This window comes from Topomyia yanbarensis, chromosome 2, assembly GCF_030247195.1.
Source record: "Topomyia yanbarensis strain Yona2022 chromosome 2, ASM3024719v1, whole genome shotgun sequence".
Lineage (NCBI taxonomy): Eukaryota > Metazoa > Arthropoda > Insecta > Diptera > Culicidae > Topomyia > Topomyia yanbarensis.
The window spans coordinates 345565538-345591160 of record NC_080671.1 but is presented as its reverse complement, the minus strand read 5'-3'; the positions used below and the strand labels follow the sequence as shown (position 1 = coordinate 345591160).

The following is a 25623-nucleotide window of genomic DNA, read 5'->3' as shown; positions in this document are numbered from 1 at the left end:
CTCATCAGCTGTTAGTAGAAGAGCGCCCAGAACTGCGCATGCAGGAAATAACCATGCGAAAGTTAACAACTGGAATATAAAGTTCACATCACACATTACTTCCTCCCGATCCAAATTGTATGTGCAGTTGAAAATAAAATATCTGCGATCAACAATTAGTTGAATAACTTGAAATAATTGATTACTTATACCTGAAATTGCATAACATTATGTTTTCAAGTTCATGTTTTGGTTTGGCCGCACTGGTGATTCTTTTCTGTATGATGGATGCAAAAAGTTGGTTTTGATTGTGGTAGTGTATCAGCAAAACATGCCAATAATAGGAACCCCCGTATTTAGTTTTATCCTATTATAACACTAGGCCTATTCTAGTGTTTGACGAGTGCTTTTAAAGTGAAATAATCGTAAAAAGGTTCTCCAGCTAAAATAAAGGTATGTATCAGTGCAATATTTGATATATTTGTGCCGGAATAACGAGATATGAGGCGGTAAATGCTGGCTCGAAAGTGTTTATTTTGCTAAGCGCCGTTGCGTCCTGTTTCGGTTCACTACGCGAGTGAGGCGGATCAGCAGATATTTCAATAAGGTGATTTTGTTTTAATTAAAAGTTGGATTTAGTGGATAGTTCTGAATACGTATGTGTACAACAAATAAAGAATATAACTTGAGCTTTTTTGCACACCTGTTTTAGCCAAATCGATATTGTCATTATCTCATATGCTGGGTCGAAACCAAGGGGTACGAAATAGGGTCACAATAGGCTCTACTGCCATAATAGGCACATCACCCTATCAATCGCTATTTCTGTTTAATTTTGATCAGATCGTTTTAATATCAATACTAGGTTTGTAATATCATCATTCTTGATTAGAATGGTTTAATATCTCATTTATTTTAATTTACCATTTGTCAGATCTAGAAAACTACAATTCTAAATACGGTGCCATAAATGTTTAGGATAATCTATTGCATTGCAAGGGCCATTTTGAACGAAACAGGAGGAAGTTGTAGATTTAGGGATAGAGGCAGCCTATTCCGTGCCAGCAACGAGCACGTTATACAAACAATTTCGGTAAATTTGTTGATTTGAGCTGAAGATAAAGTGATACTTTAGGTTCTTGAACTTCGGACACAGACTAACAGACATAACAATTAGAGAAGAGGAGAGTCAATAGTCACTATACGAGCTACGGAGAAGCAGAGGCAGGTGATCAAAGCGACGGGGCGAATTACGTGTCAGTGATAGCACCATTTGGACCGGATGAGCTCCAGCAGGCTGAAAGAATCATATGACAGCAGGCTCAGTGGGACAGCTTACCGGATGAAATGAGCGCACCAACCAGCAATTTGAAGCGTCGCCCGGCTGACGCTTCAAATTGCTGGTTGGTGCGCTCATTTCATCCGGGAAGCTGTCCTACTGAGCCTGCTGTCACATGACCCCAATGGAGACAGTCAAGAAGAGTAGTTCAATCTACAAGAGTTCACCGGTGCTGGACAACGACGGTATCCTGCGCATAGGCGGCCGACGTTCAAATTCCGAGGAAATCACAGTATGCCATAATCCTGTCGAGGTTACATCAGGTTATGCAGAACCTGATTCAGCACTATCACGAAGAATTCGGACACGCTAATTCGGAGACAGTTTTCAAAGAGATGACACAGCGGTTCCAGATTGCAAAAATGCGTACGGCAATAGCAGGTCGTCGTGAGTAAATGCATCTGGTGTAAAGTCCACAAGTGCCGTCCACGATCACCAAGAATGGCCCCCCTTCCAGTAACCTGTTCATACAATCTTCGGCCTTTCAGCTCCGTGGGGCTAGATTGCCTGGATCCGGTGGAAATCACGTTTGGACGGCGTAAGGTGAAAACTGAAACCCAACTTCTGGTTTCAGTTTTCACCTACTTGGCTATACGTCTGGAAGTTGTTCACAGTCTCACTACGGAATCGTGTTGGATGGCCATCGCTCGTTTCCGTAGCAAGTTCGGCAACCAAAGCAATGCTTTCGAGGAGCAAATAACGAAATGATCAGGATGAAGCGTATAAACGAAGAGTTCGCAGAAATCGTGAGCAGTTCTACAGCCTCCAGGCATTTCATTCCGCCAGGAGGTCGGAGAAAGAAGTGTTTCGTGCACTCGACGACGAATAAAAACTGACGTATGAGATCTTGGTGACAACACTTGCGGAAGCGACCGACACGATCAACACGCGTCCGTTGACATACTTGCCGCGATATACGGACCAGGCTGAAGCACTGATGCCGAGCCATTTTCTGAGAGGTACAGTGTGTGGAGCAGACATGGAGGCGACAGATCTCGCAACAGGTCTGCGGAATCAAATGTGGGCGAGGTGGAGTAAGGAGTACCTTCCGACGATCAACCAACGGTCTGGAGTGTCAACCGGCACATCAGGATTTACTGCAGTTACTGATTACGACATACTGGTCATGGCGAACGTCAACGAACACGACACGGATCACGAATCGGATGGCGGCTTTGGGTTGATAAGTTAACTTCTCTACTCCCTGAGTAAGAAAGGATGACACCGATTTAAAATGGCGAGTGGACTAACAAAACGGCTGCCTCTCTTTCGAATCCCTGGCAGGTCTCCGGGTACGTTCAAAACTCGTTACCAATAGTTGGTGGTACTAGGTTCGGATAGACCATTCCTGATGTTACGCCGATCCGGATCTGAACACTACTCCCCATCAACAATAGTGTCCACCCCTGGCATGACCTCCCTGCTTGCATAGGTAACCAAGAGATCACAAGAGGCAACTGCGTAGAACGGAGGGACCCAATAAATGTAGAAAGAGCAAAAAACCTACACATACAGAGTAGGAGCGGAAAACCCCTTTGCCAAAAGTGGTTTAACCAGTGCAACAACAACACGGCCAGGAAAAACAACAACAGCAGGAGTAATGTACACAAATACATCAAGACGCTGTTTCGAACGATACAAGGAAACTTCGGATTAACCGCCGAGGAATGAAGAACCCTGGAGCAGAAAGCGGAGTTAATCGAAAGTGAATCGGCGGTGATCAAGAAGTCATTGGAAATAAGGCAAACAGGGCACCATCAAAAGTGAGGGAAATTTACGACGCAAAAGACAAACCACAGGGAACGGAAACCGTTTCCTTCTCAATGCCGCAGAGATTATGATTTTTACCAGATAATGTAAGACCAGGAGGTTCCAAGAAACACAAGGAGGTTTCCGGCGCCGTGGCACGCGTAGCGAACGAAGCAGCGACTAGCGTGGGTAAAAACACCAAATAAGATGTTGTCAGTAGCACAAGACGGATGACGAAAAACAAGGATAGGTCCGAAAAGCGAAAGCTCTTCAAAGGGCTCACCGAGGAAGCCACGGGTGCCAATGTGGAAGTAAGAGCCATGTACCTGGAGGCAACCATCCAGTGCAAGGACCTTGATAAAATAACCTCGGAAAAAGAGCTGAAAGAAATTCTGCGAGTACAGTGCTTAGAGCAGGGCAGACGAGTGAGATTGGTTAGGCTTCCAATCGAAGCAGAAAACAAGGTACTAAAACCCGAAAAGATCAAAGTTGGCTGGTCGGTATGTCTACTGAGTGGCTCTCAGCGACCGGAGGTGTGCTTCAAGTGTCAAGAGTTCGGCCATCTGGCTAGAAACTGCAGTGGACCTGACAGGAGCAGATTATGAAGAAGGTGTGACGAAGATGGCCACAATGCAAAAGACTGCCGACAGGCTCCGAGATGTCTGATCTGCGCAAACGAAGAAGGTAACAACCACGTTACAGAAGGGCTACGATGTCCGTCCTTGAAACAGGTGGCTGCAACGATGTCACAGTGGAGGTGACGCAAATCAATCTCAACCACTGCGACACAGCACAACACTTGCTGAAGCAATCGATAGCGGAATCTAAGTCCGTTGTAGCTATCATCTTGGAGCCATACCGTTTCCCGGCCAGAGATGAAAACTGGATATCAGATAACGCAAAACAAGCGGCGATTCGGACGACGGGGCGGGGAGAATTTCAGGAAACGGTTTATTGTGCAGATGATAAGTTTGTAATCACCAACATCAATGGAGCCTTCTTTTGAAACTGCTACGGACCGCCGCGGTGGACGATGAATAGATCCAAAGAAATGCTCGATGAGCTGCCAGAATCGGATCAATCGGAGACCAGTCATCGCCGGCGATTTCAATGCTTACGCAGTTGAATGAGGTAGCCGCTTCATAAACCTAAGGGGGAGTACTCAACTCGAGGCCTTTGCTAAGCTGCACGTAGATGTTGCCAACAATGGTTCAACCAGCACCTACCGCCGGGAAGATCAAGAAACAGTTAAACAGTTATTGACGCCCCTGACTAGTAGAAAGTTTGAATTGGCGAGTGTACAAGGTACTCCCACAGTGACCACAGGTACATTATCGGAAGCAATAGGCAGTTGGAAGCGTGTGTGACTCAATTAAACAAGCGGAGGTCAGGTTTAGAGAAGCTTTGAGGATTGAGTACCTTCATCTGTATTTCAGTGCAGATGAAGTGATAACGGCATTAACAAGAGCGTGCGATTCAAAGGAAGGGCAAACAGGGAGCGCACCATTTGGCATAAAGTCATTTGGCATAAAGTCATTTGGCATAACGGACATTTGGCATAACGGTCATTTGGAATAATGGTCATTTGGCATAATTTGGAGAATTGATCACACTGAAGGTCATTTGGCGGACATTTGGCATAAAGGTTATTTGGCATAATGGTCATTTGGCATAATTTTAAGAATTGATCACGCTGAAGGTCATTTGCCATAACGGACATTTGGTATAACAGTCATTTGGCATAATGGTCATTTGGCAGAATTTTAAGAATTTATGACGCTGAAGGTCATTTGGCATAACGGTCATTTAGCATAATGATCACTTGGCATAATTTTGAGAATTGATCACAATGAAGGTCATTTGGCATAACCGACATGTTGCATAACGGTTATTTGGCATAATGAACATTTGGCATAACGGACATTTGACATAATTTTGCTAAGTGATCTCACTGAGTCATTTGGCATAACATACGAATGTATAGGTTATCAGGTGAAGCTGCACTAAGCAATAATAATAATGTGTTAGCCATTACCTATTATTGATTATATTTCGAGTGAATTTTTAACATTTAATAACTGATTTTGCCTTCTTTTAAATATAAGAATTTCTTTTGAGTTTCTTTGCTATGACATACGTTTTAGTATAGAATAGTGTGTAACTGCGATCCACCCGACGCATGTTTTGTTTTGGCCATTATTATTATGATAGCCAGTGAGTTTTGGTTTTCCATACAATATCTCAATGATTAAAATTATCCTTATTATCTTTCCGCTGAGGATCCGCTGGGCGAGGTGGCCGCCGACCCGCCATCGGAAACGGCGGCCCCTCGCAAGCAAACCTTTGATACACTTGTTTGCCCGGCTTACTCAAAGATAGGGGCTATAAATTGGTTTAAGTCCGGCGGAGCACGCAACTTGAAGCGATGTGGCGAAGCCACATTAGTCGTAAATGTTTTTATTAATTAGTAAAGAAGAATAATCTAATTAATTTTGATTCAAGTTCAATTTTAGTACTATTGGTAAACAAACTCATTTAAAGTCATTTAAATATTTAGGTAGTTGCCGTTGTGCTCAAACATTTGAGCTACATTCCAACTGCATAACTAACTTTCCCTCCAACGATGATCGTTATTGTCAATACATCAAAATGCATAATACATACAGGAAAGGATATACTCAAAAACATCCTGGTAATCGATAACTTTATCACCACATACACCTATGCCAAACAACCGTTATGCTAATGGTCATGGGATTTGACGTGGTTGTTTAAAATGGATTCAAACCATGAAAATACCATCACCATGGTCCGGTAGATCCCATATAAAATACCATATGTTGGTGTATTTATGGGTTATTGAGACCATTTTATTATATTTTGATGGTTGTGAATTTAGTCATGGACCATATTTAGAGTCTTTACAAGGGGCTATGTGGTGTTTGAACCCATGAGTTTTTGCTCGGCTTCCCTAACATAAAAATATTTGTACGGAAAGATCTTTAGCAGTAGCACGGCTCAAAATTATGCCGAATTGCCTGACTTCTCGCACAGTCTTAAATAATGAATTTCCCTGTAGTTGAAAAAATGGCAAATGACTTCCAGTGTGATCACTTCTCAAAACTATGCCAAATGTTCGATATGCCAAATGTCCGTTATGCCAAAAGACCGTTATGCCAAATGTCATATATGCCAAATGACCTTCAGTGTGATCAATTCTCAAAATTATGCCAAATGTCCATTATGCCAAATATCATTCAGTGTAATCAATTCTCAAAATTATGCCAAATGACCATTATGCCAAATGACCGTTATGCCAAATGTCCATTATGCCAAATGCCCTTCAGTGTAATCAATTCTCAAAATTATGCCAAATGACCATTATGCCAAATGACCGTTATGCTAAATGACCTTATGCCAAATGACCTTATGCCAAATGACTTTATACCAATTGACCCAGAGCAGGATAAACCAAGGTACAGTCGCAGGCCAGGCTTCTGGTGGAAGTCGACGATTACTGACCTACGTGCATGTTGCCACCGAGCACAGAGGAGAGTGCAGAGAGCCCACAACGACACTGAAAGAGCAGCTCTAAGACCAGTGGGGGGCAAGAGCCGCACTTAACAAGAAAATCAAGAAAGTAAGAAAACCTGCCTAGAGGAGCTTTATTCCAACGCAAATTCGAATCCGTGGGGGTGACGCCTGTAGAGTGGCCATGGCGAAGATAAGTGAACTGGCAGTATCACCAGATAGTTGCCCGGAGAGGGATGAGAGTCATCGTAGCAGTCTACTACAAATCTTTTATTGTTACTTGCCCATCCCTTCTTTCAAAAGCCACAAATCCCTGCGCCGAACGAATCTGAATCACTCGAGGTAACCGCACTAGAACCAGCTAGGCAATTAACTGTACCCGATCAAATCGAATAAGTAGAAACTACTACCTACATATACTAACAACCAGCTTCTAACTGATGATTGGTTTGACCAATTCAATGATTGTGCTGAAAGAAAAGTTAATAGTCAGTTTAATTGCTTATATTCTTTACATTACGTTCTTATTCGCGTGGATGAAGGTTACCTTAGACAAGTATGTATGTTAAAATATATGAATCTATGTGGTTCTAACTATAATACTGAATGCGATGTTATAGGGTTGTCTAAAAGAAAGAGAAACTAATTGTGTTCCGAACCATCTGTTTGGATCTCTTGTTGATTATTATTATACCAAATCATTCAACTTGCCAGTCGGCATGACATCGCTCGCGTCATCAGGACTACCAACATCTGGAAGCTTAATTTTACACGATTTTTGGCCGGTTAAAACAAATACTGTACAAGTCATAAGACTTGCTAGTCGCATCATGTTTCAATTTTGCTATGATCTCATCTGCAATCAGAACGTCTGTACTCACGGGACATCATCCGTGGCCAGCGGATTGCTTATGCGCACAAGTACACTAAGGCAAAATGCATAGCGAATTTCATAAGATTCATCTTATGATGACTGGAAAAGTAACAAAGCTATGTTTTCATAAGATTAATATGAAAAACGTACGACTTGTATAATTACCTTAACATTTTATAAGTTATTGCATATGCCAGTCGTTCGAGTTGCATACGAGCATCTTATGTTTCTCATAAACATAAGAGAAATGTATAATATTGTCTTATGATAATTCAAAGATACCTTATGGAACATGAAATCATAGCAAACCGATTTAACAAAATAAATGCCATTTCATAAGATATTCTTATGATTTACATACGTGCTACTTGTGGCTAAAAATTATACGATATTCCTATGAAATTCGCTGTATTTTTTGCCTAAGTGTAGTGTTCCGTTTTGGATTTAGTGTGGTGGCCTAGTCGGCCGTCACATACTGATGCAACTAAGCGGAAACGTTAATTCTAACTAAATTCTAAAAAAATAATAAAAAGTTTTTATGAGGCAAAGACAAAGTATACCTTACGAAATTCAAATTCCACTTTTGGTGTGATAGTATAACCTTTCTTCTGTGAGAAAAACAAACAATCATTATAGAACCCCATTATCGTTCTCTGAAAGCGCAAAGTTCCTTGTTATACACAATCGTTGTCATTCATGCCTTATCTTTTGTTTTCGGCCAGTACGTTTTTGAACTGCCCCGTAGCCGGTGTCAAAACGGTCGAATCGCGCTAACTCGCAAAAGAGCGTTGAAAAGGTCGATTCCCTGATAGTGGAGGACAGCAGCGGTAATGCCGAGGAAGCCAACCGGAACCATGCCGAACACGGTTCGCGATCATCCAATCGCCAAGCAAAAGTTTACAAAACGGTTAAATCGCACGAAAGGTATTTATTCATTGTCCAGACGAGATGTCTTCCGGATTCGGTAGAATACGCGTCATCCCTCATTGGCATGGTTTGCTAATTTAGAATTCTAACTCGCTTGCCTTCCCCTCTCCCCCTGCTTCCCCGTCGAAGCCCGAATTGTCCTATATGTTACAATAGCTTGTGTGGAAGGTCAATTCGATGAGTGCACTAATTTCATACTGATTCGCATCGCGTGATGACGAAAACGGAACGGACCTACTACAAACGGTCGACCGGTCGAACAGGCAACGTGTGAATTCGGTACAATATTATCGTTTTGTTTGTGAGATAACAGCATTCTGTCGAGTTCCATATCTTATCGGCTAATAACAATCAACAGTTTCGAGCACAGTCGTCGTCGTCGTCGTCGTTGACTAGATTCGGTGTGACGTAGATTTTATTCGTACAACTGGTAATAAATTCAACATTGCCCACCTACAAAGAGATAGAGAAACGCTTCTAAACCGTACACACAAATCCTAATCGCATTTGCACGCACAGTGATGCTATTTTCGTACAATAATTCCATTAACATTGAATTTGATACTTATCCAACGCTAGAATGGTAATAAGCACCCAATAACCGAACTTTTTTTTTTGTCTCACCCAAAATCTAGTAATAAACATAATTAAACTCGCCATAATGGACAAAATGAAGGATTCGACGGCCACGGGAGCTAGCGGGGTGACTGGTGGCGGCGGTGGGGCCAGTGGAAGTGCCGGAGGCGGCGGCGGTGGTGGAGAAGGTGGTGGAGGCACAGGAGAAGGTGACGAGTTTCACAGTGAATTTTACAATACGGGACGGATCGGTAGACGGAATGCCCTCCCGGACATTTTGGGATCACATTGTACCACCACCACGGCCGATCTGCCGACGCAGATGGGTGCGCTGTCTACCGCCGGTGAGTTAGTTCGATTGTATTCTGGATCAGTGGTTACATTTCGTCAATAGGTAATAATTCACATTCTTAACCGTTGTGCGTCCTTTAACCCTTTCATGCCCAACTTTTTGACATTAAAAATGTCTTACTCCACTATCTGGGGCTAGGTGTCATTCTAAAATCTAAACTATCTCCCATGTAACGAAACTATGTAAGGTTTGCACGCTTATAACTCCGATATTACTAGATGGATTTTAATCATTCATACACCAACCGATTCAGAAACACCTAACTTAAATATTGGTAATAATTTAATATCTCCCCAATAAAAGTAGACTTTTGGAAATTGGTAAAATTAAAAAGTTCACAAAAAACGGGAAAAATACCATTCGTGAGGCAGATTTCTCAGACACAGCCGTCAAAAGAGGGCAGCTTAGTTGCTCAATGAAACACGAAAAGTCATAAATAGAAGCAACGCATGTCCGTTTAAATCAGTTGTTGCTCTTATCCCACACGAGCAACGTCGTCTCCGGGCGATGCAATAAGCGTTATCGATTTTCGGTAACGTTGGCATTTGCACACACTCGCACCTAAGTGACTAAACCATATACGGTTAGTTTATAAATAGAGGTGACGCGTACCCGTTTGAATCAGTTTTTGTTCTTATGTCGAACGGGTAAGATTATGGCTGCAGCGTCTGGGCATTACAATAAGCGGTAGACGCTATGCATTTTCGGCAGCGGTGGCCGTGTGCGGATTTGTCGGGTACCAGCATGGTGTCACAGAATGATTTGCAAAGTGGGTGGGCGGGGTGGTTTGGATTTAATTCAGTACGGTGTGTGCTGCTTAAGAGTGTTGCGTTTGAAAAAAATATATTTTTATAAATGCGTGTGCGTTGTAACTTGTTAATTCATGTTTACGGTGCTTTGTAGCTGCGTAGGGTAAAGAGCCTATTGGTTTTCATGTTTCATATTTCGGTTATATGTTTTTATCAGTAAGTCATCTGACAACGTGCTTCTGTAGTTATTGCACTGTTCAGCAGCGTAGTATTTTATATAGGAGAGTACACTCAGGTTTTTTACGCGGATTTTGAAATTTACGCGGTTTTCATTAACGCGTTTTTTTAAATTTTCGCGGTTTTCATTTACACGGCCTGTATCCCCTGCGTGAAAAATCTGAGTGTAATTGCATCGGAAACAATCACATTCCCAGCAGAACTTTTTGTTTTCTAATTTCAAACACTTTTGTTTCGTACTGCACACAACAGAAAATTTTAAAACAGAACTTACCGTCCCAGCAGCAGTTGAAGCGGGTGTTTTTTTCGATTCAAATTCAAGCCATGTCTTAAGCGTTACTGGACTTGAAATTGTTTTCCCAGTTTAACCAGTCAGAATATCTGTCCTACCCTATGTATTTGAAACACAGTTCTAATTGCGTTTTAAGGTATACAACAAATACGGTTGGGTATACTAATTTAAATTTTAAAATAAATCTGTTTTAAATTATGAAACAAACCGCTGTACTGAAGATATAATTATGTCAGTCCTATTACCACATAAAACACCTATATAACATAAAACGCTGCAGAATTGGTTTAATAATACAATGTTTACACTACAGAGTTATAACACGTTTTAATAATTAGCAACAAGAAAAATGTCACCAAGATAGCATAAAAACCCGTTTTAACTGGTAGTGCGAACGTTGCATAACAATGTAATTTATCAAATAATTTCATTTTTCCACCACTAATCGATCAAGAAATACTTACACTTAAGATTGTTTACTTAAGTTCATTAGTACATTATTGAAAATTTAAATGGAAAATGAAATTTCATATTTTATGGAGAATCTGTATATTTCCGTTGGCGGGCGTGGGTTTCCTCATCACAGCTCTCAATATGGAACTTTTCTTTTGAATATATTTTCTGGACAGACCAGCCTATTTTTACTAGATGGATCAGCCAAATAATGCCAATCACCTAGTGAGATACTTGATTAATTAATAGATTACCATTAAAAGACCTTCAATAAATTATGTTTTAATGGGGAGGGTATATAGCAAATTGTAACATATGAAAACAGGCGAGTGAACAAGAACGTGTGTCGATATGTGTGATAGATAAAATTCATTTGCACGCTCTTGAAAAAGCTATATTTTTAATGTCACCGTGGTCGTGTCCTGTACACAACCCTTTAATTTTTTTTCTGGCGCATACAGGGGTCCAAAACTGTGGAATCACGAAACATGATAAACGTTTTTCATAAAGATAAATGCTTCCATTGCAGTGCTAGAAGCTGTTTTATCTTCCAATGCTTAATGCAACTTTCCTAGGATTTTTACAATAGTCCAATTACGTGGAGAATGTAGTCGAAGCAGTTGTACAAATTTTCATTTTCAAATGCCAACTTTCTGCTCAATCAAACCCATCCATGGTTCAAATTCAAAGCCTCCCTTTATCATTCATTTTCAAGTTGGCGGGATATTCATAAACAAACCGTATGTCTTCATTTCAAATTGGTGCTTTTTCATTCACCAACCAAAGTTGTCATCTGCTCTGTAGAGGCCAGTTTAGGTAAAATGTTGACATATTTTGCGTTTTCAATCTTACATGGACAGTAAGAACTATGTTCAGAGTAGTTTCGCTTGAAAACCTGGTCAATGTCCCAGTATAGAGATACTCACATGGTCAATGAAATCGAAAATGAATGGAAAATGATTGAACAGCTCGGCTGTTTGAATGAATGATGCAAACGAAAAACTGCGAATCAAACATAGTAGGGCATGATTTGAGATTTGTTCTTCCAGCTCTGAGTCGAAGACAGTCTAACTTGATAGGTTTTGTCAGTTTTCAATAATCATACAAAATAACGAAAATATAAAAAATGTTTTTTTTTGGTCGTCAATGTACATTGTCCCTGGCAGTACTGCTCCATCGGAATCCAATCAGACTAATTATAATAACTTCAGTTCTAGAGCTAATACTTGTAACTAGTAGTGCTCAAATGAAAGGTGATAGTTACATTCATTAGTCTTGTTTGCTTTTGGGAGCAATTTTTGCCTAAACCAAAAGTGATTGCTGATTAAAAACGTAATTGTGTATAAACAACATGTGCATGACGGGGCTAACAGATCGGCATGGGTACCCGAGTATAACGATGGCTTTTCTTAACCGATTTGAAAACTTTTAAATGTTTTGAATTCAGGAACTCGTTTACCTCCTTAGTATTTGCTTCTTATGATAGTAACCTATTTCCAACCGAGGAGTGATGAGGGCCGTCAAAATCTATATACTTATTTTCTACCATCCCAGGAATAGGCTCGGCTTGCCATCTGATTTAACGGAGAAAGATATGTATTGAAATTTCCTGAACAGAGCAATAGAAAGTGGGCTTACAAACCGAGTGCACAAACAGAAGCTGATAGCCAAGTATTCGATTTATGAGAGCATTTCAATTTTTCCAAAACTTCCTGAGTTGCGTGTAGAGCAGCTGACAACGCACAGCTCTGTCGCGAAAGATAGAATGCTGGCGTTGCCGTGGTAGAACCCAATAGAGCTTTCACTTTGTTTGCTGGGTCACTCATTGAGTTGGTCACTAAGTGGTAGGGATTTCTGGGTGCTTGTGTAAATATGTTACGGGGGAAGCCTCCTCTCCATCTAAAGTAAAGAAAGGCAGAGCGTGTTATATATGCTCGAGTTGCTGTTGTTACTGATAGTTTTCATCAGCAGCAATTTTCCGGGTCGCTAGGAGTGTCCTGCTCGTCGAAGCGCTGGTTACAAAGCTGAGGTGATTGAGTGGCGCTGGTGGTTGTTGCTATGGGTTTCTGAAAACCTGACCTCCATCTGAGCCAGATGAAGGCTGGTGGAATACCCGAATTAGACTGTGTGTTCGATGTGCAGTTGTGATTTCTTTCAGAAGCAGAGTCTCTGCCTGATACATTGTCTGGGGCAGTCGGTTGTATGCGTATGTATTTTGTAAAAACAGTACTCATCTGGGTAAAACTAGGGCTCGTTCCGACAGCCGTGGAGTCTTGGAAGAATCCGGGATATCCACGGAAAGGTTGTACGTTTGGTTTCGGCTATTCAGTGTCGTATTGTTCGCGTAGAAGGTATCAATTAACGTGCCTTCGTTTGTGGAGCATGTTGCTGGCTGTCGTTATGGGCTGCGGGAAACTTCACCTACACCGGGTAGTGAGGCAAAGGGTCCGCTTAGCTTGAATGCGATGCAAAGTTCCCAAGCCGGAATATTTTTGGATAAGACCAAAAACATTTTTTTTTGTGCATAAGGATATAATTACTATAATTATCCCTTTGTCAGTAACTAACACCAACTTATTACCAATTTATTACTGACTTGAGCAGGGCACAATAATCTTCGGAAGTTTTCTCGAGATAGCTAAGAGCCCACCTAAGAATGGGGAGGACGGTTGCTCAATGGAACAGGAGCATGCCAGCATCAATACACGTAGCTGCAGCAGGGATGCTAGGTAGCAGATTTGAGGCATATCGTATGACTCCGTTGTATAGACGGGCAAGTGCGTCGATCAGGTCGCTTAAATTGAGTGATTTTGATTCCATAGAAAATCCGGCGGTTGATGACGGCCTGGAAATGCTGATGAACTGTGTTTCTATTTCATTTCGGGTGTCGATAGCTGATGGTGCGGATGAGTCGTAGTCTACATTCACAGTCCCCCTAGACCTACCCGAAGTGTGGGAGGAATGTCATTCTGCGGTCGATCGTTACTCCTACAATTTTGGGTTCTCGTCGGTAGGGAATGGGAGACCCTGCGAATTAAACCGGAGGGTTGGCAGGTGGTGTGTAGAGCTTCCATTTCCCGACGGTTTTCAGCTTCCCGGGATTCGGGAAATGAATAATAAATTTCCCGGGAAATCCAGGGATCCCGGGAATACAGAAGAAAAATAAAAAGGTGAATGATTTTCTTATGAAAAAAAGAATAAATTGAAAAGTTATCAAACCCGTTTGATTGCATGTATATCTGTCCTAAAAGCAGTTCTCAGAAAAAGGCGATTTGGTGTCCTACACATTATTCAATCATTTGATAACTCGTCGATAAGTTTACGCAACATCAACTTCTTTTGATTTTTCTTGACTATATGTATAACCTAAATTTTGGTAATCACGGATACGATTGGGACGATATACTAAACGCAGCTGCCGGAGTTACTGCCCAAAATTGGAATTCGTTTTTCTGATACAAAGGATCAATTTAATGTATAGCACCTTCTTTGGTAATCTTGAATGAAACGATTAAGCTGCTTCAGGGTATTGTGCAGTTATTTCCTATCAAATGAGAAAATGTGATATATGGAATCTATTTCTGTCGCTGTAGGATCAGCATCATCCCGAATTAAGTGTGAATCAAAATCAAGCAGATAATGGACGAACTGTGCAGCGATGGATGAAGCCTACCATCAATTTTCTGTTATGGGCGAGTATCTGGATTGCTTGATCTTATTCCTTCAAAAATCCTTCCTGCATCCTTGAAAGCGACATTCAAATAGGTTGGATGCGCGTGATATTGGACAGCTACAGCGTTATGTCTTTCGTTTCATACATCCAAAAATCGGTTGCAGAGATATCGTGCGCATCACTAACGCTACTGTAAGGAAATGCTTCGGTACAACGGCCGGCAAATTAATCCATTTTTGCATGAAAATATCAACATTTTTAGTAGTATTTTGAGCAAGGCTTGGACTATATACCTAAAAAATCATGAGAACATATCAGCGAGCCTAATGATATATAGTCCAAAGATCTGCAAATCAGTTGGAAAAGCATCTGCATTCACTGCTCACTTCAAATGTTTGCCGATAAAGATATTTCCTACAGAATTTCTTTCGCAGAACCTAAGCCTTTTAAAATAAATTGAAAAACTTTTCCCGGGATTCCCGAATCCCGGGAATGGGAAAAAACAATTTCCCGGGAATCGGGAATCCCGGGAAATCCAAAAATCCCGGGATTCCCGGGAAATAAAATCCCGGGATGGAAGCTCTAGTGGTGTGTGATGGAACAATGTGTGATAACATACTTGGGGAAGGCTATATTGAAGCCGACCGAGTTTGCCCATCGTCTAACTGCGTTAATGGCAGCTTACAGATTTCTTCGTATGCTTTCCGACGACCACGATAACAATGTCATCCACGTATACGAAAATGTACACACTTTTTGGTAAGATTGCGAATGACAAATTGATGCTCACCAGAGTTACGGCGAGAACTGGCCCCTGTGACACTCCTTTGGCTTCGTTGAACCTATCTGAATGGTGGCCGACGATGCAAACTTTGAAACTACGCTTGCTGAGATAGTTTTAGATAAGAGGGTAACATTCTATATTAGTATACACTCAGGCAAAAAATACAGCGAATTTCATAGGAATATCGTACAATTTTTAGCCACAAGTAGCACGTATGTAAATCATAAGAATATCTTATGAAATGGCATTTATTTTGTTAAATCGGTTTGCTATGATTTCATGTTCCATAAGGTATCTTTGAATTATCATAAGACAATATTATACATTTCTCTTATGTTTATGAGAAACATAAGATGCTCGTATGCAACTCGAACGACTGGCATATGCAATAACTTATAAAATGTTAAGGTAATTATACAAGTCGTACGTTTTTCATATTAATCTTATGAAAACATAGCTTTGTTGCACTAAGGCAAAATGCATAGCGAATTTCATAAGATTCATCTTATGATGACTGGAAAAGTAACAAAGCTATGTTTTCATAAGATTAATATGAAAAACGTACGACTTGTATAATTACCTTAACATTTTATAAGTTATTGCATATGCCAGTCGTTCGAGTTGCATACGAGCATCTTATGTTTCTCATAAACATAAGAGAAATGTATAATATTGTCTTATGATAATTCAAAGATACCTTATGGAACATGAAATCATAGCAAACCGATTTAACAAAATAAATGCCATTTCATAAGATATTCTTATGATTTACATACGTGCTACTTGTGGCTAAAAATTATACGATATTCCTATGAAATTCGCTGTATTTTTTGCCTGAGTGTACTTTTCCAGTCATCATAAGATGAATCTTATGAAATTCGCTATGCATTTTGCCTTAGTGTAGTTGACGGAGCGCTGCTTCTCGCCAAACCGTGTTGTAGGCCTGACTGACTATGTTACCGAGGGATCCGTGGTGAATACCGGTTCGGAGATCTTATCGGAATGCGAATTGGCGGTTGCCCAAGGGAGTGCTCTCCTCCATGCAAGACAACACCCTTCTATTAACCATGCGGTTTTTACTTTGCATGATATCAGGCTAATAGAACTGATAGAACTACATAAAATCTTTTGGTGTCCACGTAACTTCGTATTTTTTATAATTGGTACAATCAGGACGGCTTTCCAGTTCTCTTGTCACGGTTGGTTGAAACTTTTCGCTAGTAGAACAGATGCCGCAGAAGCCGATAGCCGACAGGTTGGTTGCTTCTCTGTGAGTTAATGTAGAAGCCTGGCTTAGCTCGGAACTAGAGAAGGGTTTATTAAAGTCCTATTCTGAGTACGGAGGAAAAGTATAATAGGGTTACTGCGCCCTAATTCATCTCAGCTCCTCCATTCATCCCACCCATCTGAACACATTAGTTAGAGCAGTGTCTGCTATCTCTATTCAACACATTAATTCAAATGGTAGGATGAATAAGGGTACCTTGTACTCAGCCCGGGGACAACTTGACAGCTCCCATATATTGAACTCATAAGCAAATTTTGTGGTGATTTGGTGATGTCATGGCGGCTCGAATGGAACAAAATTTAAAAAAGGCGCATCCCATCGATTGTTTTCTATATCTGTAAAAAAATGAACAATTTAAGCATTTCTATCACCAAATTTATTTCGCTGTTCAAATTAGAAGCTGTTCATACCTTAACAGAAACATAGATTCCATTTTGGATCTAAATAATCCAAGAAAAATAAATCGATTTTCAGAAATACAAGAAGATGGGTTTCAAAATCGAGCCACTTCCACTTATATTGAAATTTCCAAAAATCTTCTGAATCGAACCAACATGAAATTCTCCGGTAGACGCCGTTCAATTAGTTTTCTGTCGGGCTGGAGCTGAGTAATATGCGAAATGAATTCTGAAGGGATCCGTACCAAAACCATCGCAAAATCTTTTGGACAGAATTATTGCAAAAGTCGAACAAAACTCTGGCAAGAGTCGAACATAATTGTATATTCCTGGCAGCATTCTTGCTAAAACCGGGCACTACCGGTTTGCTGCCAGAATTCTGGTGAAAGCGCACAAATTTTGCTAACTGTGTAGAAAATCCTACATATTTCGTTTATATTCCCAAACAACATTCTAGAATTCTTGACGTTCTTAATTAATTTGAAACAAAATGCCATATGTTCACGAATTGTTAAGCTTTATGATTTACTTTCATTGGCCAAAATGATTTTCATTCATATTTCTCGGGCAAAAAGCACAAATGATTTACCGATTACACACTTCACGCAACAATAAAACCAAAAAACAACGACTTCCAGTTAAATTTTTAATAAGATTTATGTACCTTGCTGACAGTTTCCAGTTAGGGATAAATTTATTCTCTCATAATTGTTTTCTTTATCCACATTTTGGAATACGCTTTTTCTAAATGTTGTTCTTGCTGCATTGACCGCGTTCATAACACACGTAACGAAACACGCTTTTCTCTTGAAACTATTTCGTTTCGTTGTTCGTGGTACTCGTACGGAGAAGGCATACTAGCGCCACCATCAAATTTGTGGTACATATATGAAACAAGCACTATCTGTCAAGTTGTCCCCGGGCTGCTTGTACTCGACTTTTCGCTTCGTTCAAACGCAAGCATTTTACATTTTCCAGGTTAAAATTTTAACTGTACTGCTTCTTAGGAACGAAGCAAAGATTATTTAAGCGCAATCCAGTCACTCTAAGTCGAGTTATCAACGAAATAGTGTGACATCCCGACTAACGAGATGAATAAGGGCTTTCTATCCTAGTTGGGTTAGATTACAGAGTTTTTTTTCGATTGACAAAGGACGTTGATAGAGCGGTATCAGTGTATAACGAGAAGAAGTAACTTCCCATTTCGTTAGCTATGCACAGTGAACCCATTGTTGTAATATCATTGATTTCGAGGGCAAAACCGTCTGCTCCAGCTGTTGAGAACGTTGACTATCCTCCAGAGTTTGGTATGTCGGCCGAGATACAATCTAAAAACTCAGCCAGATTTTCTTCTTAGCTTCTTCGATCTTATTTCTGGCTTGATTCCGTGAGTGACGAAAAATGGCTATTCTTGGTTCCCAAGTAGAAAAGTGAGGGGGAGTCGTTCGATGGATTGTTTGTAGGTTGACTAAATTGCACGATTGTACAGTCAACGGGCGTCCTGATGTAGCTGGAACAATTACGGCTAAAGTATAAGACCGGACAAGACAGCTGGAGGCGGTGAATAGATCCGAGGCGGAAGTGCTGCTCTTTATGATGAAAGAGCTTATCTGGTTGGCTCGGAATATTTCATACATCCTAGGGGAAGAGATTGTTTCCGCCTCAGTTACCAGATCATTGTCGAGTTGTACGGGGGTCGTAAGTGAAAATGAAAACTCCCTGATAATAGCTTGTATTCATTTGGAAACACCCTTTGTTAACGGGCTGTATGACCGACGGCTTAGCGAAAATGTGTTTATTGATTACAGATACTACATAGAACATTTGTACAGCTAAGTACCAATCACTCCATTCTTTTCAATGTCGATGCATTCCCTGCGATAGTACATTCTTTGGTGGATATTGAAGCCCGCAGGATAATATTGACCAATGGGGAGGTATTTCCGACGACCGAACGAGAACGATTTGAATATTTCTCCGATCACAAAAATAATGCTGATAAGTCTCCTTTTCAATACAAACCTTGCCCGGTTCTTGGACGGTCTACTTCCGGATCATATCGCGTGATCTAACTAACTATTTGTATACGTGCCCGCCTGGGAAGTAGAGATTGTTGGTGTAGTCTCCGGGAGGGGCCTTAATGGCGAAGTATGAAATTGGCTCCTTCCAAAACCTTTCGCTTCAGTTAGTCAACATTCTGGTATGCAAGCCATTGCGTTAAGCAACAATCGACGAGTATAAGAAAACAACTTATTTTCCATTGGCCTCATTTCGAGCCTTTCGCCGGATCTGTTCTTCCTAACTTTATTCTTTCGAACGAGGCAGCTGTTCGCCTTTTTGCGCATGAACTACCGACGTTGCAAACAATAGGGTTATATAGTTACCCATTGCAGAAACAAGTGAAAAGTTTTCCTTCTGTGGAGAGACTCCGCATGAACTGTCGACATATCCCACATATAAATTAAAAGGGGAAACATTGAAGCATTCTTTTGAGGTCCACTCCGAGAAGAAATATTAAAGAGGGCTACGTCACCGACCACGACTAATTTCTATTTGCATTATAGAAAACCTGATTAACTTTCGACGTAGATCTTCCACAATTGTAACATTATTCGTCAGCAAGTACACTACGGAGGAGCGTTTTTGGGATCAAAAAATGCTATTATTTCAATCTGATTAGCTTTTGTTCGGTACCAGGTATTGAAGTTGTCGCTTGTCAAATCCGAATCAAAGGCAAAGACAAATTGATATTGTTTCCATACTCATCGCAACTCAGCTGATTCTAGGTGACTTCGACTTCCACGGTATGCCATGGGCTTGTCTTCACGATGATAACCGATCTATCTTAATGTATGATATTCGTCACTATTTCAATATGACCATCTTGACTACGATGGATATGACACGTACGCCAACTCCACCAGCTCGGCCTAGCGTGTTAGATTTATCATTGTACTCGACCTTGCTATATTTAGTGTGACCATTGATTCAAAGAGTTACGCGTCCACAACATCCGAAACAATCGAATCAAAACAAGAATTCCTCCGGTGGAAGCGTACAACGTTTGACTGGCTTGATTTAAACGAAAAGAAATTACCAGATACAAAAATTAGTTTGAGTTCTTTCACATTGCTTGGTAATGAGAAGGCGGACACTTTGGCATTAGAAGGAGATATTTATGGATGACCGCGTAGCTTCAACGATTTTTTCAGTATATCTTGTCAGAGGACGCTTGAAAATTTATCAAATTTCGTGGGGCAATGAAAGTTTTGGACTCCGAAAGGTAACATCAAACCTTGGTTAAACGGGATGGATGAAGGTCGTGAAATCCTTTGGGTGATATATCGGGTCATGTCCTATCATGGTACGTTGAATGCGCTTCTTCGGAGTATTGGGGTCGGGGAGAACAGTTTCTGAGCTTGCGGTGACGGTTATCGCAACATTAAACATGTTGTTTGGTCGTGCGCCTAGTGTTCTAGCGCCAGTTATCCGATCCTGGAAATCTGATCCCAGCGGATCCAAGGAGGCCAGTCGGCGATTCGGTTCGTGACGTCCGGACAGTGATTTTATGTTTGTCAAAAAACTGCAAGTTTAATATAAAATTGTTGTACATCGAGAATTTCAGACGTATGCATTTTGTGCGCGAGACACTACGTAGTTAATTTCAGGTTGTGGTTTGTTCTAAACTTTCGAGTGGGTAATTCTTCCCTCGGTAATTTTCGAGTGGGTAGTACTACCCACACTACCCACGTATTCCGCCGGCCCTGGGCTGAATTGGTTGCTACACGTTAAGGAGATAGGGAGACTCGTAGAAGAGTTGGAGCTTGGGCTGCAGTGCCGACGATTTGTATTGCTGTTGGGGTTCGGTTGTTTGGTGGCTATTCTCAGTAGTCGGGTTCTTGGTCCTGGTTCAGTTGTTGTTTTATGTTCGGATAGTTGACAGCAAAGTGCCGTTCAAGGAGTGTTGCCTAGAATGGTTTAGGGGCAGTTGGTTGTTTACTGAAGAGTTTTGTGATAAGCTACTGGCCTGGGTAAAACCCGGGCCCACGCCAACAACCACTGTGGGTGCATCGGAAGAACCCAAAGCATTCCCGATCGTGGTCGACGCGCGAGGACTATTTGTTTTTTAGGTATCAAATGTTGTTACTGGTCTGTGTAGTGCCAAGAACAACCCGCTATTGGGTTGTGGTTACGGGATAGTGATAGTTATGCTTTGGATTCCTCTATGTTATCTGTGGTTGTTCGAGTATAGTTTTTTGCATTTCTCGGTGCTGATGCGTTGCCAAGTTTGATGTGGGAAGTGACCGGCGATAGGGCGTTGCCTACGTAGTCGACGATCTGTGATGCTGTTACCCCTTTGACTAGGGTCTGGTGCTGTAGTTGGTTTGGTGACATTCTAATTTCGAAATCTGTTATTTTTGGTTGGTTTATTATTTGGCGTTCGAGGATTGACGGTGAGGTGCCCTTGACGAATATTTATTGGAAGGGTTTAGAGGCAGTTCGTGTAAAAGTACTATCCTGAGTAAAATTCAGAGCCACACCAACAGCCGCCGGGATTGCTTCATCCGGAACGTCCCCGGCTATGATCGACGAGGGCTGTTTGTTTTATTTTATCTGTTGAATTTGGTTGCTGTTGTTTCCTGACAGCTGCATTCGGTAGGCTGGTGTGCTTATTCGGAGATTTCGTCAAAATCCGATGAGAGTTCTTGGCTTGAGGCGTTGCTGGTGAGCTGGATCGAGACCAGTACATGGTGCAGAACAGATCAAGTGCAAGCATGTTCATATTGAGAATAGCTTTTGGGTTGGAACTAAATTTATCGGTGCAACCATTCCTGGATTTCTTTTTTTGTGGTTGGATGTTATTCCGATCAGAATGAAATAACAAGATTATAACAGAATGCAATTTTCGTAATATATCGTGTTATAAATTTGGTCTCGTTAGTAGTTAAAATAACAGAAAATTATAACAAGTAACAACGGGAGATATAGTTTTGAAATATTCTTGTTATGTGTTTCTGATCGGGATAAGCTCTGGTTGGATATACGGGCCGGCGAAAGATTTGGCTACGGGATCCGGTGTAAAGTACTTTCCCTTCTTTGACTTTGTTCCCGTAGAGCTATGGTAGTATCGAGTCAGGTTGAGGCAAACCGTGCTCGATGTCACTGCACCTGAAGCTCATCACCGGCAGTGATTAGTATGGGTGGATGCTGGTGCGAAGTAAGTGAACAAACGAAATTTGGTGACCCCCGGACCCTTTAACCCTTCGAAAAGTTTAGCTTCTACTACGCTATTTCTATTAGGGTCGTATATGATTCTTTGTACCGTATTGACGGTTGATCTCAACCCTTTGGTCGCCTAAAAGTTGATCATACTTTTTTGAGGCCGTTGAAAGCTTTCTTGGATCGAGATCTCAGTACGTATCTGAATCCTCTGGTTCGCTGATGGCTCTCGATTATAGCGTCTGCTGATCAATTACGTTCCCGGAACTCATGTACCCGGGGATTTAAGGGTAAGGGAGGGTTCTCTACTTCAGTTAGGCGGAGGGGACGCTACCTTTTGCTTGGAGGATGGTTTGTTCATGACTTCGCAAGGAGGGCGATAAGAGGAAGCGTCACGTATCTTATTTGCCGACGTATTGCACTGCCCGTTCACTCTGTCAATTCCTTTTGAGATTTGTCACTGTCTTAATCAAATCACCTGTGATCGATTTGAATCATACTCGTTTAGGGTTCGAGACTATACACTAGAGTGGGACATGGTTGTATGAAAAAAAAATAAAATTTGGCTCCGAGTAACTTTTTGGGTCCCATTTAGCTCCCAGAACAACTCTGCAAATTTTTAGCTCGATCGGTGAAACTATATTTTTGCGCCCACTGTTTAAAGTTTACATGGGATTTTGTATAGGAAAATTGTCTTTTGCAAATTAATTCTTCTAAGAGTCGCCCGTTATCTCCTAAAATAAGTAGATGTCTGATTTTTATAGGAAATTTCTCAAGGAAACAAAGTCTAGAAGACGGCAAAACGATCTGATGATTGTGAAAAAAGTTATTGTGCAAAAACCGATGGATACCCTGAAGATTGATGAAAATTTTACTTTTCATAGCATCACTGCTTTTGACGTTCTAATTATGTACAAAAAATTTAACTTTCTTTTATTATGTACAAAAGAAGCCTCAATTTATCCCTCAAAACCTTGCGAAGTGTCCAAACGGTATAGATAAACGATCTAGACATATTAAGAGAGGATTAAAACAAAATTGCGTATAATTGGACAACCAACAGCAGTGGTGCTAGAAAAAATGAATATTTTATCAATCGTCAGAGCATCAATCGGTTTCTGCTTAATAACTTTTTTCTCAAGCGTCAGATCGTTTCCGGGTTTTCGAGACTTTGTTTCTTAGTTAAATTTCCTATAAAAGCCACGTAACGATTTATTTTTAGGAAGTAATGGGCGACTCCTGGAGGAATTAATTTGTAAAAGTTAATTTTCCCATACAAAATCCTATGTAAACTTTAAACAGTGGGCGCAAAAATATAGTTTCATCGATCGAGCTAAGAATTTGCACAGTTGTTCTAGGACCCAAATAGTAACTAAAAAAATTAAAGGGTTGTGTACAGGACACGACCACGGTGACATTAAAAATGTAGATTTTTTCAAGAGCGTGCAAATGAATTTTATCTATCACACATATCGACTCACGTTCTTGTTTACTCGCCTGTTTTCATATGTTACAATTTGCTATATACCCCCCCATTAAAACATAATTTATTGAAGGTCATTTAACGGTAATCTATTATTTAATCAAGTACCTCACTAGGTGATTGACATTATTTCGCTGATCCATCTAGTAAAAATAGGCTGGTCTGTCCAGAAAATATATTCAAAAGAAAAATTCCATATTGAGAACTGTGATGAGGAAGCCCACGCCCGCCAACGGAAATATACAGATTCTCCATGAAATATTAAATTTCATTTTCCATTTAAATTTTCAATAATGTACTAATAAACTTAAGTAAACAATCTTAAGTTTAAGTATTTCTTGATCGATTAGTGGTGGAAAAAATGAAATTATTTGATAAATTACATTGTTATGCAACGTTCGCACTACCAGTTAAAACGGGTTTTTATGCTATCTTGGTGACATTTTTCATGCTGCTAATTATTAAAACGTGTTATAACTCTGTAGTGTAAACATTGTATTATTAAACCAATTCTGCAGCGTTTTATGTTATATAGGTGTTTTATGTGGTAATAGGACTGACATAATTATATCTTCAGTACAGTGGTTTGTTTCATAATTTAAAACAGATTTATTTTAAAATTAAATTAGTATACCCAACCGTTCTATTTGTTGTATACTTTAAAACGCAATTAAAACTGTGTTTTAAATACATAGGGTAGGACAGATATTCTGACTGGATAAACTGGGAAAACAATTTTGTCCAGTAACGCTTAAGACATGGCTTGAATTTGAATCGAAAAAGAACACCCGCTTAAACTGCTGCTGAGACGGTAAATTCTGTTTTAAAATTTTCCGTTGTGTACAGTACGAAACAAAAGTGTTTGAAATTAGAAAACAAAAAGTTCTGCTGGGAATGTGATTGTTTCCGATGCAATTACAGTCAGATTTTTCACGCAGGGGATACAGGCCGTGTAAATGAAAACCGCGTAAATTTCAAAATCCGCATAAAGAAACCTGAATGTACTCTCCTATATAAAATACTACGCTGCTGAACAGTGCAATAGCTACAGAAGCACGTTGTCAGATGCCTTACTGATAAAAAACATATAACCGAAATATGAAACATGAAAACCAATAGGCTCTTTACCCTACGCAGCTACAAAGCGCCGTAAACATGGATTAACAAGTTACAACGCACACGCATGCATAAAAATAAATATAATATTTTTTTTCAAACGCAACACTCTTAAGCAGCACGCACCGTATTGAATTAAATCCAAACCACCCCGCCCACCCACTTTGCAAATCATTCTGTGACACCGTGCTGGTAGTACCAGCCTGGTACCCGAAAAATCCGCACACGGCCACCGCTGCCGACAATGCATAGCGTCTACCGCTTATTGTAGTGCCCAGACGCTGCAGCCATGATCTTACCCGTTCGACATAAGAACAAAAACTGATTCAAACGGGTACGCGTCACCTCTATTTATAAACTAGCCGTATATGGTTAAGTCACTTAAGTGCGAGTGTGTGCAAATGCCAACGTTACCGAAAATCGATAGCGCTTATTGCATCGCCCGGAGACGATGTTGCTCGTGTGGGATAAGAGCAACAACTGATTTAAACGGACATGCGTTGCTTCTATTTATGACTTTTCGTGTTTCATTGAGCAACTAAGCTGCTCTCTCTTGACGGCTGTGTCTGAGAAATCTGCCTTACGAATGGTAATTTTCCCGTT

General features: G+C 40.6%; 1 protein-coding gene across 3 annotated transcripts in view; it reads left to right on the top strand.

Moving 5' to 3' along the window:
- Positions 1–25623, top strand: part of LOC131684153 (voltage-dependent calcium channel gamma-8 subunit-like) — a 31380-nt gene that overhangs the window by 1404 nt on the left and 4353 nt on the right. Inside the window, exons 2-3 of one of the 3 annotated variants that reach the window (XM_058966746.1) lie at positions 8195–8396; positions 9035–9319. In XM_058966746.1, the coding sequence (XP_058822729.1) occupies positions 8303–8396; positions 9035–9319 (379 nt within the window). In that variant the 5' untranslated portion in view covers positions 8195–8302. Of the gene's footprint in view, positions 1–8194; positions 8397–8465; positions 8830–9034; positions 9320–25623 lie in introns of those variants that run through there. The other 2 variants (XM_058966748.1, XM_058966747.1) reach the window with 2 other exon arrangements.